The 20,084-nt window shown below is 44.1% G+C and overlaps 1 protein-coding gene across 1 annotated transcript; it reads right to left on the reverse strand.

The window, feature by feature from the left end:
* Positions 1-955: 955 nt before the first annotated feature.
* Positions 956-20,043, reverse strand: avl9 (AVL9 homolog (S. cerevisiase)). Its single transcript, XM_073488644.1, has 16 exons — positions 19,859-20,043; positions 17,204-17,324; positions 15,280-15,365; positions 14,959-15,030; positions 13,317-13,406; positions 13,155-13,221; positions 12,271-12,311; positions 12,151-12,189; positions 11,995-12,064; positions 10,768-11,249; positions 10,537-10,671; positions 9,486-9,705; positions 8,361-8,478; positions 8,210-8,263; positions 3,652-3,740; positions 956-3,255 (listed from the first exon to the last, which is right to left on the reverse strand). Exons 1-16 carry the CDS (start codon positions 19,940-19,942, stop codon positions 3,137-3,139), a joined length of 1,887 nt encoding a protein of 628 aa, XP_073344745.1. The 5' UTR covers positions 19,943-20,043; the 3' UTR covers positions 956-3,136.
* Between the last annotated feature and the right edge of the window lie 41 nt (positions 20,044-20,084).

Consider the following 20,084-nt stretch of genomic DNA (forward strand, 5'->3'; position numbering starts at 1 on the left):
TATTTCTTTTTTTTTTTGTGTTAAACTGAGTGAAACATTGTTAGAGATGACAGTAAAGCTTCATAACCTGCGAACAGAAGATATTTATGTTGTGTTCGGTGTTCACGGAGACATTTAAACTTCCCCTGAAGGAAACATGACTGGTTACCTGTATTTGATCATGAGGTTAGTGGTGCACTTCAGCCTCTTGTGGTCAAAATGAGTATTGCAGCACAGATTAGCCAAACAAAAAAAAATTATCCTGCCAAAAAATTTTTTTTTCATTGTTTCACACTTGGGGGGAAAAAAATTCTTGTAGAAAAAAAAAAAAATTCCTGAAAAATCCCGAAATTTTTGTTTTTCACTCGGTTTCACACAAAAAAGAAGAAAAAACTAACAAAAAAATTCAAATAAAAATAATAATTCACTGTTTCACACAAATAAAACAAAAAATCTGAAATAAAATTTCGCTTAAAATATGGAAAAAAAATAAAAATTTCCTGAATATTTTTGTTCCACTTGGTTTCACACATCTTAAAAGTCTTTAGTCTTAAAATCCGACTGCTCGTTGAATACGAGAATTAAATATTTCCATCAAACGTATCGGGATGAAAACATTAAAAGCAGGACTGCGCGATTAGTCAACAACTAAAATCTGACCGCTCGTGAGACAAAAGCAAGAAAACACTTCAGAATCTTAAATAAATAATCAAACTGAATAAAAATCAGCGTGTGAACGATGGAAACGTTCCTCATGTGTCACCGTGATGCTGTCGCCGAATTGTTGTCGGACGGCACATGGGTGTGTTTTAGTCCGTCCACGTGTTAACCAGCACCACAACAACAACAACACAACACACACACACAACCACCACTTTGTTTGGTGACCTACATTTGGACCGAGACACAAACCCGGAGGGACAGAAAGAGCAGGATTGTTTCCTGTATGTAGTCGACTGAAAATAAAAGCCTGCGCTGCATTTTAATCATGTTTTTAATACAGCAATATAGTTTATAATATCACTTTCTTCTCAAATACATTAAAAGCATCTGTCAAGAAAAATATTCTGTGAGTTTTAACTTCACGATACATTCAAATCTTTTTTAAATACAAAATGAAAATAGATCATCAGAGGATACAAAAAGAAACGAGAAGCGGCTTTTTTAGAGCCGATATTTTCTGACACGTCACAAAGAAAGAATCCAGAAGTGAGTCGACGACCGGAGAAACGTTTAAAAGCAAAAAAAAAAATGAGCCGACGTTAAAAGATTTAAAGACCCGAAAAAGGATGACGAGCGTTACAGCTGCGACACTGGACCCGGACAGAACATGCTCACCGGACCACTGTCAGTCCAACAGCTGTCGAATGTTTGAGAAAAAGATCCCGTCGGCGCCTCGACGCGACGGTCACACAACATAAAGAGTCACATAAATACAATATAATGGCTGCTTTGTGCAAAAACACACAACAGTATCGACTTCCAGTGTTGTCGTGACAAAACAAGGGACATTTATGAGATTACAAGTTTATACACAACAAATAAATAAGATATCTGACTTAAACTATCTTCAGATTTACTAAATATAGTTCTCCCCATATATATATATGTATATAAAAAGGCCTGGATGAGGGTTAAACCCTGTCAAACACACGGCTGGGTGCAGGTTCCTTCATAGTTATTAAGGGAGGCGTTAGGGACACGAAGATTCAAGTAATAACATCGTGGTTATTTTAGTAACAGCATTTCATTTTTAAATGATGTCGTAGTGCAGAGCTGATCGAGTCGGGAAGTCATTTATCGAGGAAAATACCAAATAATAGTGTTTCCTGCCTCAAAATGCAAAATTTGCTGCTTTTATTTGTTTAATATCGTCTTAAATTCAATATTTTATGGGTTTTGGATCTTTGCTTGGAGAGAACAAGTTATTTAAAAGACGTGTATGGAGCCCAGAAACTGACGTGATGTCATAAAATGATTTTTTAACAAGAGTAAAAAGTAAAAATAAGCTTTGAGTTAGCTTAACAGTTGGTTAAAAAAAAGGCAAAAAGCTTGTAGTTTTATTTGAGTTAGCGCTAAAAATCTTGTAGTTTTCTTTCCTTTACCAGCAACCAGTTGATAAAACGAAAAATTAAAACTAATGTAATTTACTCGTGGCACATATAAGATCAAGTCGCATTAGCTAGCTTACATTATTAGCGTTTTCTTGCTAGCTAAAATGCTTAAGTTAACAGCGAACTACAACTTTTAAAAAATAAAAGCTTCTGCTTTATTCTTAATCAAATTATTGGTTGAAGGAAAAATATGACATTTATTAACATTCAATTAATTTATTTAGCTAATTTATTTTAACCGTTTCAAACTTTTAGCTACTTTTTTGTAGGCGATTTTTGTCCCATAAACTCAAATATCATTTTATTTAACTATTAATCAAACAAAAGTAAATATAAAAGGTGGATGATACAATATTTTCATATAAAATTTACATTTTTAGTTCGGTTTGGGCGACTCTCACCATTGATCCATTACTTTTAGTTAAATTTTAATTATTATTAATCAGATTTTTTTATTTGTTATTAGTTGAGCTACATGTTTTTACTACATTTGATAAGTTTTGGGCTCCATCGATGGGAAATAATTAACAAACTGACCGACGACGAAAATAATTGTTAATTTCAGCGTAAACTGAGGAACTCATGCTGTTACCACGACAACCACCATGTCACCACAGAGCCGGACTGAATGTAAAATGTAAAAAGGTGCCACAGCTCATCATGCAGCTCTTCTGTCACGTCCTGTGACATTATTATTATTATATTTTGTTTTGTTTTTTTAACATCATTTCTCAGAAACACGGTCGGATCTCAGGACGAACTCTAGAAATATGCAGCAGAGAAGTGAAACGACAGCGTCTGTAGTGTCTCTCACAGGGAAGCATCCAGCAAACACCGACAGGCGCTCCGAAGCCCGGTTCTTTGATCGACGGCGCCGGCGGTCTCACAGTGGATACGGGGCTGTCCTGTCCAGACCGGCGTCCCGGGTTTTTTTTATAGTTCTTGATTTTCTGAAGATCTCGTCCTTCATTAAAAAAAAGCAGCTCGTCGGGCTTCACTCGCTCACAGCAGCCGGAAGATCAGCGGACGAGGAGGGTTCGGTTTCAGGGTTTCACCTCCGTGGCCGGGTCCAGGGGCGGTCCGGCTGCGGGCTGGGCCAGCGTGGAGAACCAGGACGACATGGCCGACTTGGCGCTGGTCAACGCTCCGCCCACCGACTGACCTGAGAGCAGAGGTGGAGAACAGCGTGACTAAAGAAGGTTTTCAAAGACATTTACAAAAACATTTTGCTTTTCAGCTTCAGTGTGACGAAGCAACTCTAATTTTCTGATTTTAGACCGATTCTCTTTGGGGGAAAGTTAGTGTCCTGCTGTCATGTTTAACATCTGACAGTATCAAACCTAATGAAACATATTTAAAATCGGCAAACACAATGCTAACGAAGTTTTAAACATTCCTGGATCCGTCTCTTTATCAGGATTCGCACCAAAAGTTAATGAGCGCTATTCTGGACCGAGACTCATCCTCCATCCAAATGTTGCTGAAATCTGTTGAGTAGTTTTTGTGTAAACCTGGTCACAAACCAACAAAACACTCGTTATTTTTCGAGGTTTCTTACCTACGACCTTCCCCGTCTGGACGACGCTGCGGCTGGTGGTGATCATGGCGTTCCCGATCTTCTTCCCTCTCTCGCTGTTCTGCACCGAGCTGCAGGAGAAGACAAGAACAACACAGGGTTCAGAAACACTTCCTCCTCCTCCTCCTCGTGTGACATTGTAGGAATTCTTCCTTCTTTCCAGGAAACAAACTACGTGGAAACTACGGGATTACGTAAGAGCCGGGCGTCGGACGGCTACGTTTCACAACAAATGGGACGGCTAAATGCGACCCAGCTTTATCTGAACCTGGTTCCAGTCCAACAACGCAACCTTTCACACGGATCCCCGCTGACCTGACATTCAGCAGGAATCTCACATCATCTGGGCGAAACGGCGGCGTGGACGCGTGTCAGCAGCTGCCACTCCCGAGGATTCACACCCGCCGACGAGCCAATTATTTCATCTGAAAATAAACCGGGTCGCAGAGCGGCGGCCTGCAGGAGCTGCTCGCCCCCGAGCATTACAATAAAAAGGGCTGTTACACACAAATCAACACCAAAACACAAAGAAACAAACGGCTCGGGACAGCTCGTCCGGCGTCTCTGGAAGCCTCGAGATCCCAAACTGATTTAAAAGACGTTATTTATAATATTTTATTATAAAATCTTCACTGGAGCCGCTGAACTTTCAAGTCCATTCGGGCTATCAGGGCTTCTGTAGACCTGGATTATGTTGGACGAACTTCTGCGACACTGTTTTGCCGCGAAGCTCCAGAAATGTTTTGCAGACTACGAAACTTCAGCTGACTTTTATCTTCACGCTCGATTCTTCTGCACCGGACCTGAGGACGAAGCAGCGTCTCTCTGAGGCGGCACAGACGGGACAGGAAAGACGAGGGTAAATATGGGTCCAGACCGGTTCTGACTGAAGGAAGGATTTAAAGACGAAGTGAAGACTTAAACTTGATGCTCTTACGTCCTGATCCGTCTTTGACAGAAGTAAACAGAAGCAACTGTGGAGATTCAGAGTAAACTGAAGTGTGTGAAACCTGAAACCAGAGTGTGTGTGTGTGTGTGTGTGTGTGTGTGCAGTGTGTATCTGACGACAGCATCAACACGACACCGCTCTGAGCCCGGCGGAGCGTGAGCTTGGCACCACGACTCGCTGCCTTCTGTGGCGTCTCGCAGTCAGACGGGGGCGTCCCGCGGCGCCCGTCACTCACGGCGGACGCCGAGTGGATCCAAACAAGCCGAGGGGGTTGCTAGGCGCTTGTTGCTAGGATCCGTAATCAGGCTGCTCCGGCAGGAATCCGTCCCGAGCCGTGCCAACACTTCCTTTTGTCTTTATTTTTCAAAGTAAAAGACCTGCAGTGCTGAATTTTTATATTTACTGTGATGGCAAAGCTTCAAACTCGACCTCAGTTACAGGAAAATGTGTATAAAACGGGTCAAAGACGTCCAGAATCGAGGTTTAACCGTCTTCCTTCATATTCTGGAAGTGTGAGACGCTCCAGTGTGGAAAAAATGTTAATAGCGTTGAAGCTGTTGTGGGTGGAATAATGGAAACACTGTGGTAAAATGATCTTATTTAACTTTGTCTGTTGGAGTTTCCTCTCCGAGCCTCAGCGATCTCGTCCGGCTGACCCAAATAAACAGCTCCTTACGCTGCGCCCACAATAAAGAAGGGTCCTCTGACAGCGAGCGTCCGCCTGCAGCCGTGCAGCGGCTCGTCACGTGACTCCGCCGCCACCGGCTGCTCTTTGTCCAGCGCCGACGACGAAAAACAAGGAGGGTCGGCTGCGTTCGCCCCCCCGGTGCTCCAATAACACACATGCAACACAGCACATTCACAAGGAAGTCATGCGTAGGGACGAGGTTTTAGCCGTTTCTCCAGGGGACAAAGACCGATGAGCTGAGCCGAGAGGACGGACTCACTGAAGTCCAGGTGACCCAGCTCAGCGTGCAACCAGGTGACACGATGCCCAGGAAGTAAACTCAGCACACTGTCGAACAGACGAGCCAACAGATCTTGGCTCGTCTTGATCACAAATTTAATTTAAAAACCCGAAGATGAGCGTCAGGCTTTATTAGTTTTTACTTTGTTTAGTATTTTCTCTCTCGTGCAGGTTCAGAGCTGCAGGGTTTAATCAGTGTCTGACAGCTGCACCTGTTTTTAAAACATGAACAGTGAAGTCTACTTGCAAAATGCAGATCTGTGTTTTTCAGGCTCGAGTGGAAACAGATCAGTCCATCTTTATTATTCTTGGGATTGATAATTGCCGTTAGTCTGTTTTTTGTCCGGCTGACGAGGATTTCAACATCCTTCAGAGCTCCTGACGGCCAATCAACACTTCAGCATCGCAGTGAAGACCGAGCCGTTTATCTGCCGACGTGCCCTCGAGCCTCCGGTTTGGGAACACGTGAAGGAAAAACCTCACGCACTCTTTTCCAGATCGGGTGAATCCAAGTCAGAAGCTGAGGCAGGAAATGAGACGAGTTTACTGCCTCAGAAGCTCCGATGGCCAAGCGCCAAACTTCCTGCCTGCAACCCCCCAACACCCCCGACACCCCCCAACACCCCCACATCACCCCCCAACACCCCCCAACACCCCCGACACCCCCCAACACCCCCACATCACCCCCCAACACCCCCACATCACACTTTACGACAAAGTTCACGGAGGCCGTGTCACTGAACACCCGGCGGTAAAGCGAGAGCTCTGCGTCATCACGGCCGAGCAGATCTGACCGTGTCCTCGCCGGGAAGCGAAGTTAGGGATGGACGCACACACTCGACTACGTGTGTGTGTGTGTGTGTGTGTGTGTGTGTGTGTGGCATTTATCTGAAACACTAGACCCGGCTCTCCAGCTGCGCTCGGAGTCGCCTTTCGTCCTCACGCTCTGCCGGGCTGAAACCGGAGCCGGAGCCGAGGCCGAAGACGTCTCCGGCTCGGCTTTTTTGAGAATGAAACTCGCTCATAATTAATGACTTCAGCTGATATGAGACCCCCCCGACGCCTCGACCCCCCCCGAGCTGCTACATCCACCACAAACACAACATGTAGTGACATCACTTCCTGCTGCAGCACGACACCGACTTAAAAACAGTTTAACCGACTTGCATCTTTTTGTTTTCTTCACTTATTTACTGTATTTTCTGACGACTGTTCACCGTCAGTCAGAGCAGCCGCCTCAAAGTCTTTTATTCTGAAGAGATTCTGTTAAAGTTCTGGAGATTTCCCCAGAAACAACCACAAAATTCACCTCAAGATGTACCGAAAATAAATGTGTTATTACCCAACAAGCAGTTAATAAACGGCTGGTCATTACTTTAAACTTCCCCTCAGCAGACAGCGAGTTGTTGCAGCTTCATCTCTTCATCTGGTTTCTGCTTCTGTGAGTCAGTAACTTCACATTTATTCCTTTTATTAATATATTTGTTGATGTCAACTGGTTTGTGGTTCAGTATTATAAAGCCTCAACAGGCAGCTGAGGAATTCAACTTTAAAAATGGGACGTTAGTCACTTTATTGTTGATAACGAAGCTGTATTTGTCAGCAGAAATTAAGCAGAAACCAGCTGGAAATGCATCAAAGAAACGATCAGCTGTTTATTTCCTGCTTGTTGGATAAATAGCAGAATATTATTCAATCATTTTGAGGGTGATTATTGTGATAACTGGGGATTAATTTCTAATTTATGGAGCCTGGTTGGAGTATATGTTGTCTGATATGTGTCGATATAAAACGTATTTCTTTACATACAAATAGATTCCTCTGGATCATTTGTAGTCGTTTTGGACACTAACTTTATTGTTTCAGTGTTAAAATACTGTTAATTATATATTCTGTGAATTTAAGAATATCAGGCAACGTATCTGTCGGACTCTGGTCCATTAAAAGACATTTCAAGTATGTAACTTGGTAAATTTCACCTTCATACCGTGAAATTTGTGGACTTGAAGGAAGAACAGAGTCTAAGCAGCGTCCAGAGGAAGACAACATCTGATTTTTGCTCGTTAGCAGCTTAATTCTTGCTCTCAAATCACCGTAATACGTAATAATCTGTGCGTACGAGTCAACAGGACAATATCAGGAACATTATGACCAAAGTTTATCCAAATATCTGCGTCCAAAAGCAAAACAGAGATGAATTAAAATCTCAAACACACACTGAGGGATTTATCTGCTCTCAGCTCCTTCAAAGTAAAAGCACAGTCAGGAGCCCTGGTGGTTGAAACATGTTGGAGTTTTCATGATAAAGCGTCATAACGAAGGCTTTTTGATATTTCCTTCCTTGTTTGTAACATTTTCTTATACTTAAAGAGGCTGGAGGCTCGTGTGTGTCATGTTTTCTAGCGTCTTGTCACCACAAGAGGGCAGCAGCAGGCATGTGTTGGTGCTGCAGCGAGTCATCTGATACAATGAAGCCTGAATGAAAAACAGGTCACAGCTCTGCTCGTGTGTCCCCGCGGGTTTCATCTGTTGTTTACGGCAGTATTTGACGCTGCTGAGGCGTTTAAAGGCAGATTAACACGACGATGAATGAAACGAAGCAGCAGGAATAGAAGAAGACTCACTGTGAGAGTCGTAGTTTCACGTCTGCCACGCTGTACTGGCCCTGGAATGGGTGTCTGCAACAGAAGAAGAAACACAGATGTCTTAACATTAATGACACTCAAGTCGTCGTAGAAACTCTGGACCCGTCAGATTCCCGCCCCGTCCACCGACCCCGGGGTGATGGCGGCCATGGCGGGGTGCTTGTTGCTGTACCACACTCGATAGTTGTGGGAGATCTTCCAGGCCGTGATGAACGGAGCGCCGTAATCAGCCAGCAGCCGCTCGTTATCTGGACGGAGACGACAAGAGACAGAAGACAGACGAGGATCAGCGGCCATTTTCTCCAACAAAGTTAATTATGTGCTCGTGACGTGATGATTACAGCTGCCTCCGACTCTTTACGGCAGAAAACACATCAGCACGAACGCAGAATCAACTCGACTCGACTCGAATAAAGAAGTGAGCGGGTCGGATGTGTTAATTCTGACATTTTTAAGCATTAACGACTGTTTACAGGTCTTGGACATGTTGTTTTGTTTTGGAAAAGGAGATATTTTATACTTTTCTTTTGTTTTTTTTGTCCTGAAAACTCTCTTTCAGTTCTCGTCTTTCATTTCCAGAATAACAATCAGTTTCAGTATTTCCATGAGTTCAGGGAAAATACCTCCAATCCAGATGTTTCCTCTATTCACCTGCCGACCCACGTTTGTTCCCCCGACCTCTATATGTATGTCGTCGCTGTCTATTTTTATTCCCTCCCCCCTGTATTTTATTGTTTTATGTTGTTATTTTTACTGGGAATGGATGTTTCCATTGTTTCCTGTCGTGTCGGATGATCAGGTCTTGGACATTTTACAGCAGAAATGTTACTTTAAAGGATTATTTTTTTTAATAAAAAGCTTGTTCTCCAGCTGCCGACTGTCACAGCTCAGATACGGGAGCTTTCCTGAATGTAGTTTACGACTGTTTGACCGCACAACGACAATGAAATCTGGAAATTGTGGTGAAAATAAAGGAAATCAGTCTAAAAAACATACGAATGCTTTTGGAAAATGGTCGAACAGTTGAAGCAGGTCTTTTAAATGAAATCATTATAAACTACTGTACTTTAAACAATACTTCAATTAAGCTCAAATGTATTTAAAGACTCTTACTGCCTGCAGATATTCTGGATTAATCTCATTAAACTGATTGTTAAGTAATTTAAACAGCCCGTTAATGAAGACGTGAGAGGGAAACAGAGACGCGATGACTGATGAGACGGTGACGGACGAGTTACTGTCTGAGTCTTCCCACCTTCCTGTAGCGCAGAGGACAGTAATGAGTGGAGGTAGAGGGTGAACTGGGCTCTGATCCACTCGTCTCCGCCCTCCCAGCCCGTCCCGTCCAGGAAGACGTCGTCGCGGTTCTCCGTCACGTGTTTCACCAGGTAGTCGGCGAAACGCAGGTCTGCCGTCGTCAGGCTCAGGGTCTTCCGGAGCTCGGGGTCCTGGATGTGGACGGCAGCTTCCTCCACCTGCGACACAAAACACAAAACGTCCCAGTGTTTTTACTGTGAACTCGGTCAGAACCTCAGGACGTTTATCTTCTTATTATTTAAAGACATCTGACCTTTCCGAGGCAAGTTACAGACATTACATTTACACGACATTTACCGACCATGTAGATGTGACTGAAAACATTCAGCGAGTCAGTGAAAAGGTTATTAAATCACAACAGAGGACACTGAAGCAAAAGGGACAATTTTCGGAGAAATATATGATCCACTGAACATGAACAACAAAAGTCCAGAGGAAGAAACTACAAGAGTTTCAGTACGGAGGCCCTGAATGCCCAAACAAAGCACGTGATACCCCTGAACAGCCGAGAAACGAGGCTTTACATACGATTATAAAGCGTATGGATCAGACCAGCTGTTCAAAAGTTATTAAACATTTAATAACAACGTTTTCTTTAAATGTATCACGGCCAGAAACTGTAATAAAATAGAAATTAACGTTGGATTTTCAAATTTCCAACAGTCTTTGAATAAACGATGTGGGACGAACGCTTCTGTCATGCAAAAATAAAACACGTGCACGAACAAGATCCTGTGAAAAACAATAAATTAAGACTGTTTACGGGCGGACAGGGAAGGTTTTATCCTTTATATAACACTTAAACGCTCAGATATAGAGATATGTTGAGTTCTTGACTTCAGCAGAGCTGCAGGACTTTTATTTATATTTATATTTTGCAGTAAAAAGTCAAAAGTGAGTAAAAGATGTCCAGAACCTGCTCGGGCCCCGGCGGGTTAATGTTTCCACGTGAGACCAAAATATCGACATTTCATACGCGCAGCACTCACATCAACGATGGCGTCACTCAGGTGCCTCTGCTGTCGGAAGAGGATGTTGGTCGCCCCGGCAACGAAGCCGCGCACCGTCACGTCTGACAGCAGGTGATGCTGCTGCAGGGCCATGTAGGGCAGACACAGGTAACCCTGACGGGACGAGAGGGAGATTCAGGTTCAGCAAGACTTTCTTCAAACTACTCGAGTGAAACATCTGAATTACAACAAGAGTTTGTTCAGAGTCACCTTAGTGAAGATGGGGAGCGGCAGGCCGTACTGATCCTCCTCCAGACCCGACACCAGACCCTGGACCACGCCTCCCTGACCGCTGCCGGACTGCGGCTGCACGGTGATGGGCGTCCCCGGCTTGGAGTCGAAGGCGTCCGGGAGGTCAGCGGCCGTCTCTTTCCCCTCCGCCGCCTCTTTAGGACCGCTTTCCTCCAGCACGCTCGGGTCCAGAGTCTCCCAGTCGCTCTCGGAGGACTCCGGCGAGGTGCGCGACGGCGGTTTGAGGAGGTGGTTGTCCCCCTCCGCGCTGTTCCCGGAGGACAGGGACTCTTCAGCGGGCTCGCCGGCCTCCAGCTCCAGCGCGGTGTTGGCGATGTCGGTGACGGACACGGAGACAAACTCCTCGGCGCCCGAGACGCTCTCCACCAGGCTCGGGTCCTCGGACACGCTGCTCTTCGGCCTGTAGTGGGACGAGTCCACCAGGCCGTGCTCGATCATACCTGAACCCATCAGAGCAAAATGAAAATGTCAGTGCTGTTTTATTTGATTACAGCTAATCCAGTTAGCCTTTAGCTGCCTGCCAGCTTCACTGATGTCTCCAGAGACATGTGAGACTTTCAGATGCTTGAAGAAGAAATAACAAATGAAAAGTTGTACAAGTTATATTTCCAAACCTTCAAACTTTTTCTCCAATATTTAAACAATTTCTGTCGACCCATAAACTTTTTGATCCGTACAGATCATAGTTATAATAGTTTTGTATTTTTTATTAGTTTTTATCTTTATTTTGTTTTTAATTTTGTGTTTTCTAATTTCAGTTTTTTTCTTACTGTTTAAAAATGCTCAGCTTTAGTTTAATATTTATAATATTTATTAATAATATAATCGAGAACTCAAACTGCCAGAATTTTAAAAACAATTAATAAATAATTAATAAATAAGCCATTAAACACACTAAAGATAATACTGAAACAAAACGAAGGCGTTAATTACTAAATATAATGCGACATAAATGGATATTTATGTTTTAATTTGCTCCTGTATTTGTTTAATATTATTTTTAAAAGGCATATTAATTCATCGTTTTTTGATTTTGGCAGTTCTGGTCCTCCGTAGCGACACCATAGTCTAAACAAACATACGCACCAGTTCTTCCTCGTGCTCGTTAGATTGACAAAGACTAAATAAAACTTTGGACATTTCCTGTATAAGTTTATTTTCTTTATGTATTTGTGAGTTTCTGACCTGGAAACAGTGATAAAACCGTCATCAGAGCTCCGACTAGTCTGTTGACAGGAGACACGTAGAACAGCACCTGCAAACACAACAAACCAAATCATTAAAACGGACGTTCGGCGTCATGTTTCAAACATTTTCACATCAAGAAGGAGAAGAACGAACCTTCTTCTCCAGCAGAATCAGCTTGAAGAGGATGAGAACCTGTGCAGGAGAAATTAAAAGGATTACTGACATTGTTACACAACCAGGCAGGAACGTCACTGTTCGGTTTGTGTTTTCTACCTTGTGTCGAAAGTGCAGGATTAAATCTCTTGGAGACAAACCTGAGGACACAAACAAGAGCGTCAATGAATGAGGAATTCAACATTTCTGACATTTTTGTGAAGTTCACAGCTGACGGGAATCATTATCTGCGTCCCTGGAGCCAGAAAACAAGTCAAAATGTATTATTAATGTGATTTTAAGACGCTTTACTCGGACATAATATTTTATTTAACAAACGTACACATACTTTCAACACCTTTGTCTTTATCCTCATACTTTCTTTAGTTAAAATGCATGAAAGTGAAAATAAAAAACACAAATTTGTTTAAATGTGCACCAGAATTTGTGTTAAATCTCCTCAGTTTTTAGCCAAAGTAAACATTTTCTGCCAGTTGTGTGTTATACGACTTTGACACCTATATTAGCACATATACGCAGGATTTCTAATGCAGGTAAACTTGCCAAAACAACAGGCGTTTGGCTCCTTTCCCATTGCCGGTAGACAAGATCGCCTTTTTTGTCTGTTTTTTTTTCTAAACGCTCCAGAAAACAAGGATCCCACATATCAGATCTCACTTCCCTGCTCTACATGCCAACAAACACATACAGACGTGATGCTTTTCACACAAAAGGAGGAAATAAACTTAATGTAGAACATTTGCCGAATTTACAAGAAGGCCCAAATAATTAAGAATTTGTTGTAAACTGAGTTTTATAAAGTTTTTAAAGTTTCTCTTAAAGCAAAAACTCACAAAATTGAGTGATTTTCAAAGGGAGTCTGGGGACGAGCAACAAAGAAGTAGCCTATGTTGGTAACTGTTTACTGTAAATGTTGTTTTCTTTCAAAAATTGAGTGTAAATGGTGAAATAAGATGCAACAGTGTGTTCTGGACTTCACCTACCAAGATAAACCTGTGATCCCTCCAGAGCCGAACCCCTCAGAGAGCCGTTCATGTGGTCGTACAGCTCCTGCAGGGTTGTCGGAGGAGGAAACAGGAAGTGAGTGAAGCTGATAACAGAAAAACTGTAACAGACTAACAGACGGTTTCAGATGATGATCTCACCTTTAATATGGAGATCTGCGAGAAGTCTTTCTCCTCGAAGTAGGCGTGCGTGATGAGCTGTAGTTTAGCTTGAAGCAGCCCGTAGAGAGGCTGCGGATCACAACAAACACTGTCAGCAGGTCACATGTGTGTCGACGTCTGAGTCATTTTACAGCAGGAGCCATAAAAACCTTCATAACTCACTCGTGTCTCGTGTTTTCTACCAAAACAACGACGCTTCATTAACCGTCTTTTTACAGGACGTGGTCACACATGATAAGATCTGTTACTGTCATCGATCAACACACTGAATTATTTATTTTTCTCGCCTGCAGACCTGTAGCTGCCCCGAAAACACACTGGGTCCACATCATATAGTCTTACATGGTGCACATTCAAATTTAATATCACTGAAAATCAACACTTCACACGTGTTTTTCTGAGGAAATATCCAGGCGCTTAGCAAAAAAAAAGCCATTTTGTGAGCTCACAATCCCCCTGCCTGAGTTTAACAGGAACATTAAACTCATTAAACTTCTTTATTTCGTTATTTACGCTCACTTTATGCATATAAAATAGTCAAAAACAAGTGCTGAGGTGGGAAAAACGAGAAAAATTGCTTAAAAAGAGATAAACTTAGACAGCGGGGAGGCTTTAAAACGCATTTTAATTATATATCCACGGATTTTAAATCTCATTGGCTACATGATGCGTCAATCATCCGGAAGCTGGTGTGTAATTGGCTCAGGAGAGAGAGGAGGCGGAACGAGGAGTCGGTCTCCCGCCTATGAGATCACTCGTTGGCTGTTGCAGGCCGCAGGGCGGGCATAGACGCACCTAACTGGTCAAATGAGGCGTCAATCAACCCAGTTTGACACTATTTTGTCTCCATTTAAGTGTTGAACACTGTGTTTATTTTGATTTAAGTGTATTTTGTAGTTGTGAGCATATTGAGTAATTGAAAATAACATCACAATGAGCAAATATACGAGTGTAGGCAGTTTGGAAATAGTAAAATTTGATTAAAAAAACATGATTTTTATATTTTTTCTAATTTATGACATAATTTCAATACTTTTATCATTTATTATTGTTCATGGACTTAATATTTTAGCTTGGGTTGGTTCAGATTTTAAGGAAAATGTAGCATTTAATAAGCAAAACACCAAAACAGGCCCTGGTGGATTATTTTGAGTTCAAAGGGTAAAATCGAGCCTTTATGAAGTGATTTCAAAACATCGAGATGTATACAGTGTGTCGCAATACAGCCTAAAAATATCACAATATTATTTAAAGTGAATATAGGATGACAAACTTCCTTCCCTAAATGTTTTAATACGTGATGTCTGGTGGTGATAACAGTATTTCACCCATAAAGTGAGAAACAAAACGTGATTTCTTGGCTGAAGTTCATCTGAGGATGTCTAACGGCTCATCCGGGGTCGAGTCGTCTCAACAGGCTCGTAGTGAATTCACTTCACATCGTTAAAACTTGTCTGCGAGTCATTTAAATCTCTGCGGGGACGCATGAAAGGAGAAGAAATAAAAAGTCTTTCCCACAACGGATCGAACATGTCCCTCCTCCTACGTTCACACGACCGCGGTGAGGTCACGGGCCGCGTTTCGTTAAATCCAGCACGTAAAGCTTTAAATCTTCACTCACCACTCGACTGAGGACGCAGACGCTCTTCTGAACCGTCTCCCGGGTGACGTCAGCCTGTCGGACCTTCAGGGCCTGAAGCGGCGAGGGGTTAAAACATATTAAAGTGAAGATGTGAGAGGTCAGAGCGAAGATGCTGCGTGACTCATCGCTCGGCACACGACCTCACGAAACAACGTCACCATGATGTCACCACAGACACAAACAGAACAGGAAGTCAACGTCGTCATTTTGCCTCCAATCAAATCAAGGACACACGAAGAAGAGAGCAGTGATGAGGACAAAAGTATGTGGACAGCTGGGGACAAAACATCTCTGACTGACCTTTGCTTCTATTTGGCGATAACACGAAACTCCGTAAACACACTTCATGTCTCCGCTGAGCGGCGGCAGGTGAAAATACACAGTGTCTGCAAAACAACAGGAGAGTCGTGTTAACATACGTGCACAGTGTAACGTTTTCTTTAAGGTCATGAAGCCATGTGTGGAAGAATAAAGGACGTAAGCACTTCCTCCTGATCTTTATCGCTAATCGCCTGAAACAAGTTAACAGTGAAGGAAATGTCACGACTGTCAGCCTCCCTTCCCTCTGACGAGGAGCGATGTATAACGTGGTTAAGATCTCCTCCGGACGAGACGGCCGCAGAGTCACAGAGGTCAGACCGGACGTCAGAGATTAACGAGAGCCGACGGAGGCCGGGCAGCGACGGAGCATCTGGACAGAGGCCACGGCTGCAGCGAGACACAAGTACAGCCGGCTGCAGGGATCACGCTTTCAGGAACAGAAGCCGATTCTGCTTTCTGAGATCTGAGACTTTTCAGACTCAGATCATTTACAAAGATGCTCAGCTTTCTGTGGGAAACCTGCAACGTTGTTTAAACGTTCTGTCTGCGTCTCTACCTCCTCTGTTTCCATCGTGCACTGATCTTTCTCTTCTGTGATGCTGCAACACCTGAGTTTCCTCCTCGTTGATCAATACCTTTCTTATCTTATTTGGCAGCTGTCAGCAGCTCCTACCATTTCCTCTGTGAGCAGTGCATTGTGGGACAAAAGCACACACACACACACAAAAACTACTTCACCCATCTAAAACCTGCTTAGTGCTCATGTGGAGTATGAAACTGGAGAGACGGGCTCCAAAATGGCTCCTAAATTGACGTTAAAACTTCCAAACAGACGCACACAAGAGCTTTTTCTACTGACAGATGCAGGAAGTCGACAGTAAACCGTTTGAAGGCGTGCGCTCATGTGACGCTCTGTTAATCTTTAGTAATGTTAACAGGAGTGATATGAACAACAACCCGCTCATATCAGCGTGACTGCTGCTTTTATGAGCCGCAGTGCAGAGAGAGAGTCACACAACACACACCGGAGCAGCAGAAACAAAGCACACAAAAGATTATAAAACACACAGCAGGGATCGATTCCAAGGGAAAATGGACACAAAAGCAGATGCAGGAGCGACTCTGAGCTGAGCTGAGCAGCAGCAGCAGACAGATCCTCTCCTGATGGGTGTAGTTTCAGCTGAGCTCTGACTCAGTTCCTGCTGTTTGCCTTCCCAGGACAGGATGAACAGTAGCGGCGGTGAACCACAGGACTGTCACATGACGGCAGCCACAACACACGGGACAGATCGCCAAGAAGACAGTCAGCTCGCTGCTGCTGCTGCTGCTCAGTCCTGCTCTCTCTCTCCAGCCTGCAGGCTGTTTCTCTGTTCAAACGTGACGCCTGCTTTTACAGAAAGTATCACAGCTTCATCCCTTCAGTGTCATCTTCTATATATAAAGAGGTCCAAAAACGACTTTCTGACTCCATTTACCCTGTTTAAAAACTCATTAATGGACTCAAAGTGGCAGTAGTGCATTGTGGGAGTTGTTTGACCGTACGAACAATAAGTTTCTAAATAATCTCGCTCATGCCGTCATTAAACTCGTCCTGCCTACCGTCAGTTCTTCTTTAAAAACATGGTATTTTATAACTACAGCTTGACTTTATCCAGATGTTTCTTTGCAGGTTCGGGTGAGACATTTCAAATAAAACCACCCTGTAGTGACTCAACAACAAACAACCAAAGATAGAAGCGTCCGGACTCTACCGCTCCCTACAACACGCACGCAAAGTCCGTGAGTCTGCAGGTCTTCAGGGCGTCGCTGTGCAAACTGCGGTGGTTTTAATGTTGTGGCCGATCAGCGTGCAGCTTCGTTCCCTCCACCCTCTGAAACCACACACACTGTGGGCGTGACGTACCTTCTTGGTAGTTGTGCGCCCCGTCGGGCAGAGCCAGGAAAGGGAGGTACTTCCACTCCTCTGGCAGCAGGTTGCTGTCATGACCTTCGTCTGGCAGCAGCGGCGGGTACGAGAACTCAACCTGAGACACAGTCAGAAACGTTTCATTAGCATCTCAGTCGTGAGAGTTTCCTCCTGCAGGTCTGAGGGTCTACAGAGGAGTCACCTCTGTATAACAGGCTTCTCCTTCATAAAACACTTCACTTGTCATATGTTGCTTTAAAAACGTACCTTTCCCTGCCTGTCTGCTTTATTTTAATATGTTTTCACTCTATTTTGCGTGATTATGAAGCCTTTTCTCTTTTGTTATGTGTGAACTTTATTCTGCTTCCACTGAGCTAAAGAAGCAGCAGCCTGCAGCTCCTCTACGAAGCCCAGCCTCCTGCCAGCGGTGACGGTTAATCTCCGACAAGATTAACCTGAAACCTGCTGGTCCTGAACGCAACAATGCTTCGCCCTCGAGCAGAGCGCACTCCCTCAGGGCGAGGCGCTGCTGCTGACTTTGGAGGAGTGATGCTCCAATAAAAACACATCTTCCTGCCAGAGGAACAGATGGGGCGGCAGGTGAATAAAAGAAGGAGGGAGGGGTCCAGAGAGGCTGTAAGAGAAGACGGATTAAAGAGCCAGAACCTGATCTGATACCCGGCAGGAGATCGCTGACCCCTATCAGATAACCTGCACCGCCCAGAGGCAACAGCCCCGAAACAAAGAGCGTCCACTGTCTCGCTTTTACATCAGAAAATGTCTTTTTCACGTTCGGCCTCTGAACAGCAGCTGCTCACAGGCCAGAGAGCGACGGTCGCTCCAGATGGAGAGCAGCGGCAACAAGGAGGCTCAGTGTTCAGCTTTACGGCCTGTAAACTGAATGAATGTAGAGGATGCATCAGAGGCGATTACAGCGAGCGCCTCACGCGCACTCTCACTAATTAGCAGGTGTTAAACGCTGCTGCTGTCGTCGTGCAGCAGGCAGACGGCTGATGTCTGAGAGAAACGTTGAGCTGAACCAACGTGAGACACTCGTCTGTGGGTTTCTGTTTAGTTCAGGCGACACAGAATCAGAACAAACTGCGAGTGAATGGGATTTTGCCGACCCAGCTGTCGAACCACAGCCGTGCCAGAGTTTCACTCTTGCTCTTCACTCTGGTCGATTAATCCAGCAGTCGATCCAAAGACAGTTAATTTCCAACTATTCTGATGATCTATTGATCGTTTTTCAATAAAACATGTCACATTTGCTGGTTCCGGCTTCTTAAATGTGAGGACGTGCTGCTTTTCTTTGTCGTGTGTGACGGTAAATGAAGAGTCTTTTGGTTTTGGACTGTTTGTTAGACAAAAGAAGTCATTCAGGGCTCTGATGTGATGATTTCTCCAAACGAACGAACAAACGATTAATCAGGAAAATGATCTGCAAAATACTGGATCATGAAAATAATCATTAGTCGCATGAGTCGCTGTGGCATGACAGCAGCGGTGCCTCACACGGTTGTTTCGTTCTGATCTTTTCTTGACTTTTGCAGAGTCAGTGCGAGAGCTGCACGGATCGGTCGATTAATCGATCAGTTATCATACGATCGTTAATCGTTTCAGTCATTTTTCAATCAAGAATGTCAGACGTGTGCTGGAGTTGCTGCTTTTCTTTGGGTCTTTTGGTTTCGGACTGTTTGTTGAGGCATTTTGAAGCGTCACTGATGATCGATGTGGTGATTTTTAAAGACCAAACAATGAGACGATTACTTGTGAAAATAACGTGCAGATTAATCGCTGATAAAAATAATCGCTGGGTGGCTTTTTTAGCTGATATCTTGCACACACGCCTTTGTAAATAACATCTTTTCAGATAAATCTCGGGGCTCAGAGTCACCAGACGAGCTGAAAGGAGCCATTTTAAGTTTTCTTTCCTTTTTTTCCAGGCGAGCTGACAGGATATGTCGGCGAACTCTTCCTTTAAGCAACACTGTTTTGTGAAACAATTAATTCCTTGTGCTTTATCTGTTCAGGAAGTTTAATCTCTTGTGCAAGAGAAACAAATTACACAACATCACAACAAGAACACACACGACAGATTATTGTCTCGACTTCGATGTGCGCTGCAGTTTATCGCAGCACTTCTTGAGGGAAACCGACTGTTTATAAATATCAAACACAGTCCTGACTCAGATTAAATGCTGGATTAAAGCACCAGCAGTCATCCCCAAAATGATCCTCTCATTGTTGACATCCAGGGGCTGCATCATCTGACAGCCACATTAATAACAGGGAGGTAAATCTTGACAGACAGAGGATCCAGAAGCTCTGAGAAACAGCCTGTGATAAAAAAAAACAAACCCAAGTGAAGTGAAAAGATGTCCAGGCTGGCAGCAGAGCACATGTTACATAACCCTGAGAGCCCAGAGCCAACAGCTGATGTTAGACACAACCCTTCACATGTCAGCCTGCAGGGCTGCAGCCTGTGTACTGTCACACAGACACTGTCAGTCCGCTGGATGAGGCTCCACAGCCGGCAGAACAGACACACAAACAGCGGGAATTATCCTTTTTTTAATTAAAATCAATCCACAAGGAAGAGTTAGCTAGCTAGCAGTTAGCTTAGCTAGCTCAGAGCAGGGGTTCACGCACCTGACAGCCCTTTTTGTGGTGAAATCCGACCACCACGATGTGCAGCACCGGTCCCTTTGGGTCGTCTCTGCCGTGAGGCTCCATCCCGTCCCGGTGTCGCGGCGGTCCGGTGCTGTTCTTGAGCTCCGGACTCGGATGTAAACACGGCGAACAAAGACGATGTTTCCCCTCCGAGGAGATGCAGCAGACACGAGCACAGCAGCGCCGAGAGGAGCCTCTTCCGCTT

This window comes from Pagrus major, chromosome 19 (assembly GCF_040436345.1).
Source record: "Pagrus major chromosome 19, Pma_NU_1.0".
Lineage (NCBI taxonomy): Eukaryota > Metazoa > Chordata > Actinopteri > Spariformes > Sparidae > Pagrus > Pagrus major.

Excerpts from the sequence above, each read along its gene's own strand:
- avl9 (XM_073488644.1), bottom strand. The coding sequence starts at position 19,942 with ATGGAGCCTCACGGCAGAGACGACCCAAAGGGACCGGTGCTGCACATC. Across the intron at positions 8,479-9,485 it reads GTCCTCTGCGCTACAGGAAG|ATAACGAGCGGCTGCTGGCT; the intron begins GTGGGAAGACTC and ends GTCTCCGTCCAG. Across the intron at positions 8,264-8,360 it reads ATGGCCGCCATCACCCCGGG|ACACCCATTCCAGGGCCAGT; the intron begins GTCGGTGGACGG and ends CTTCTGTTGCAG.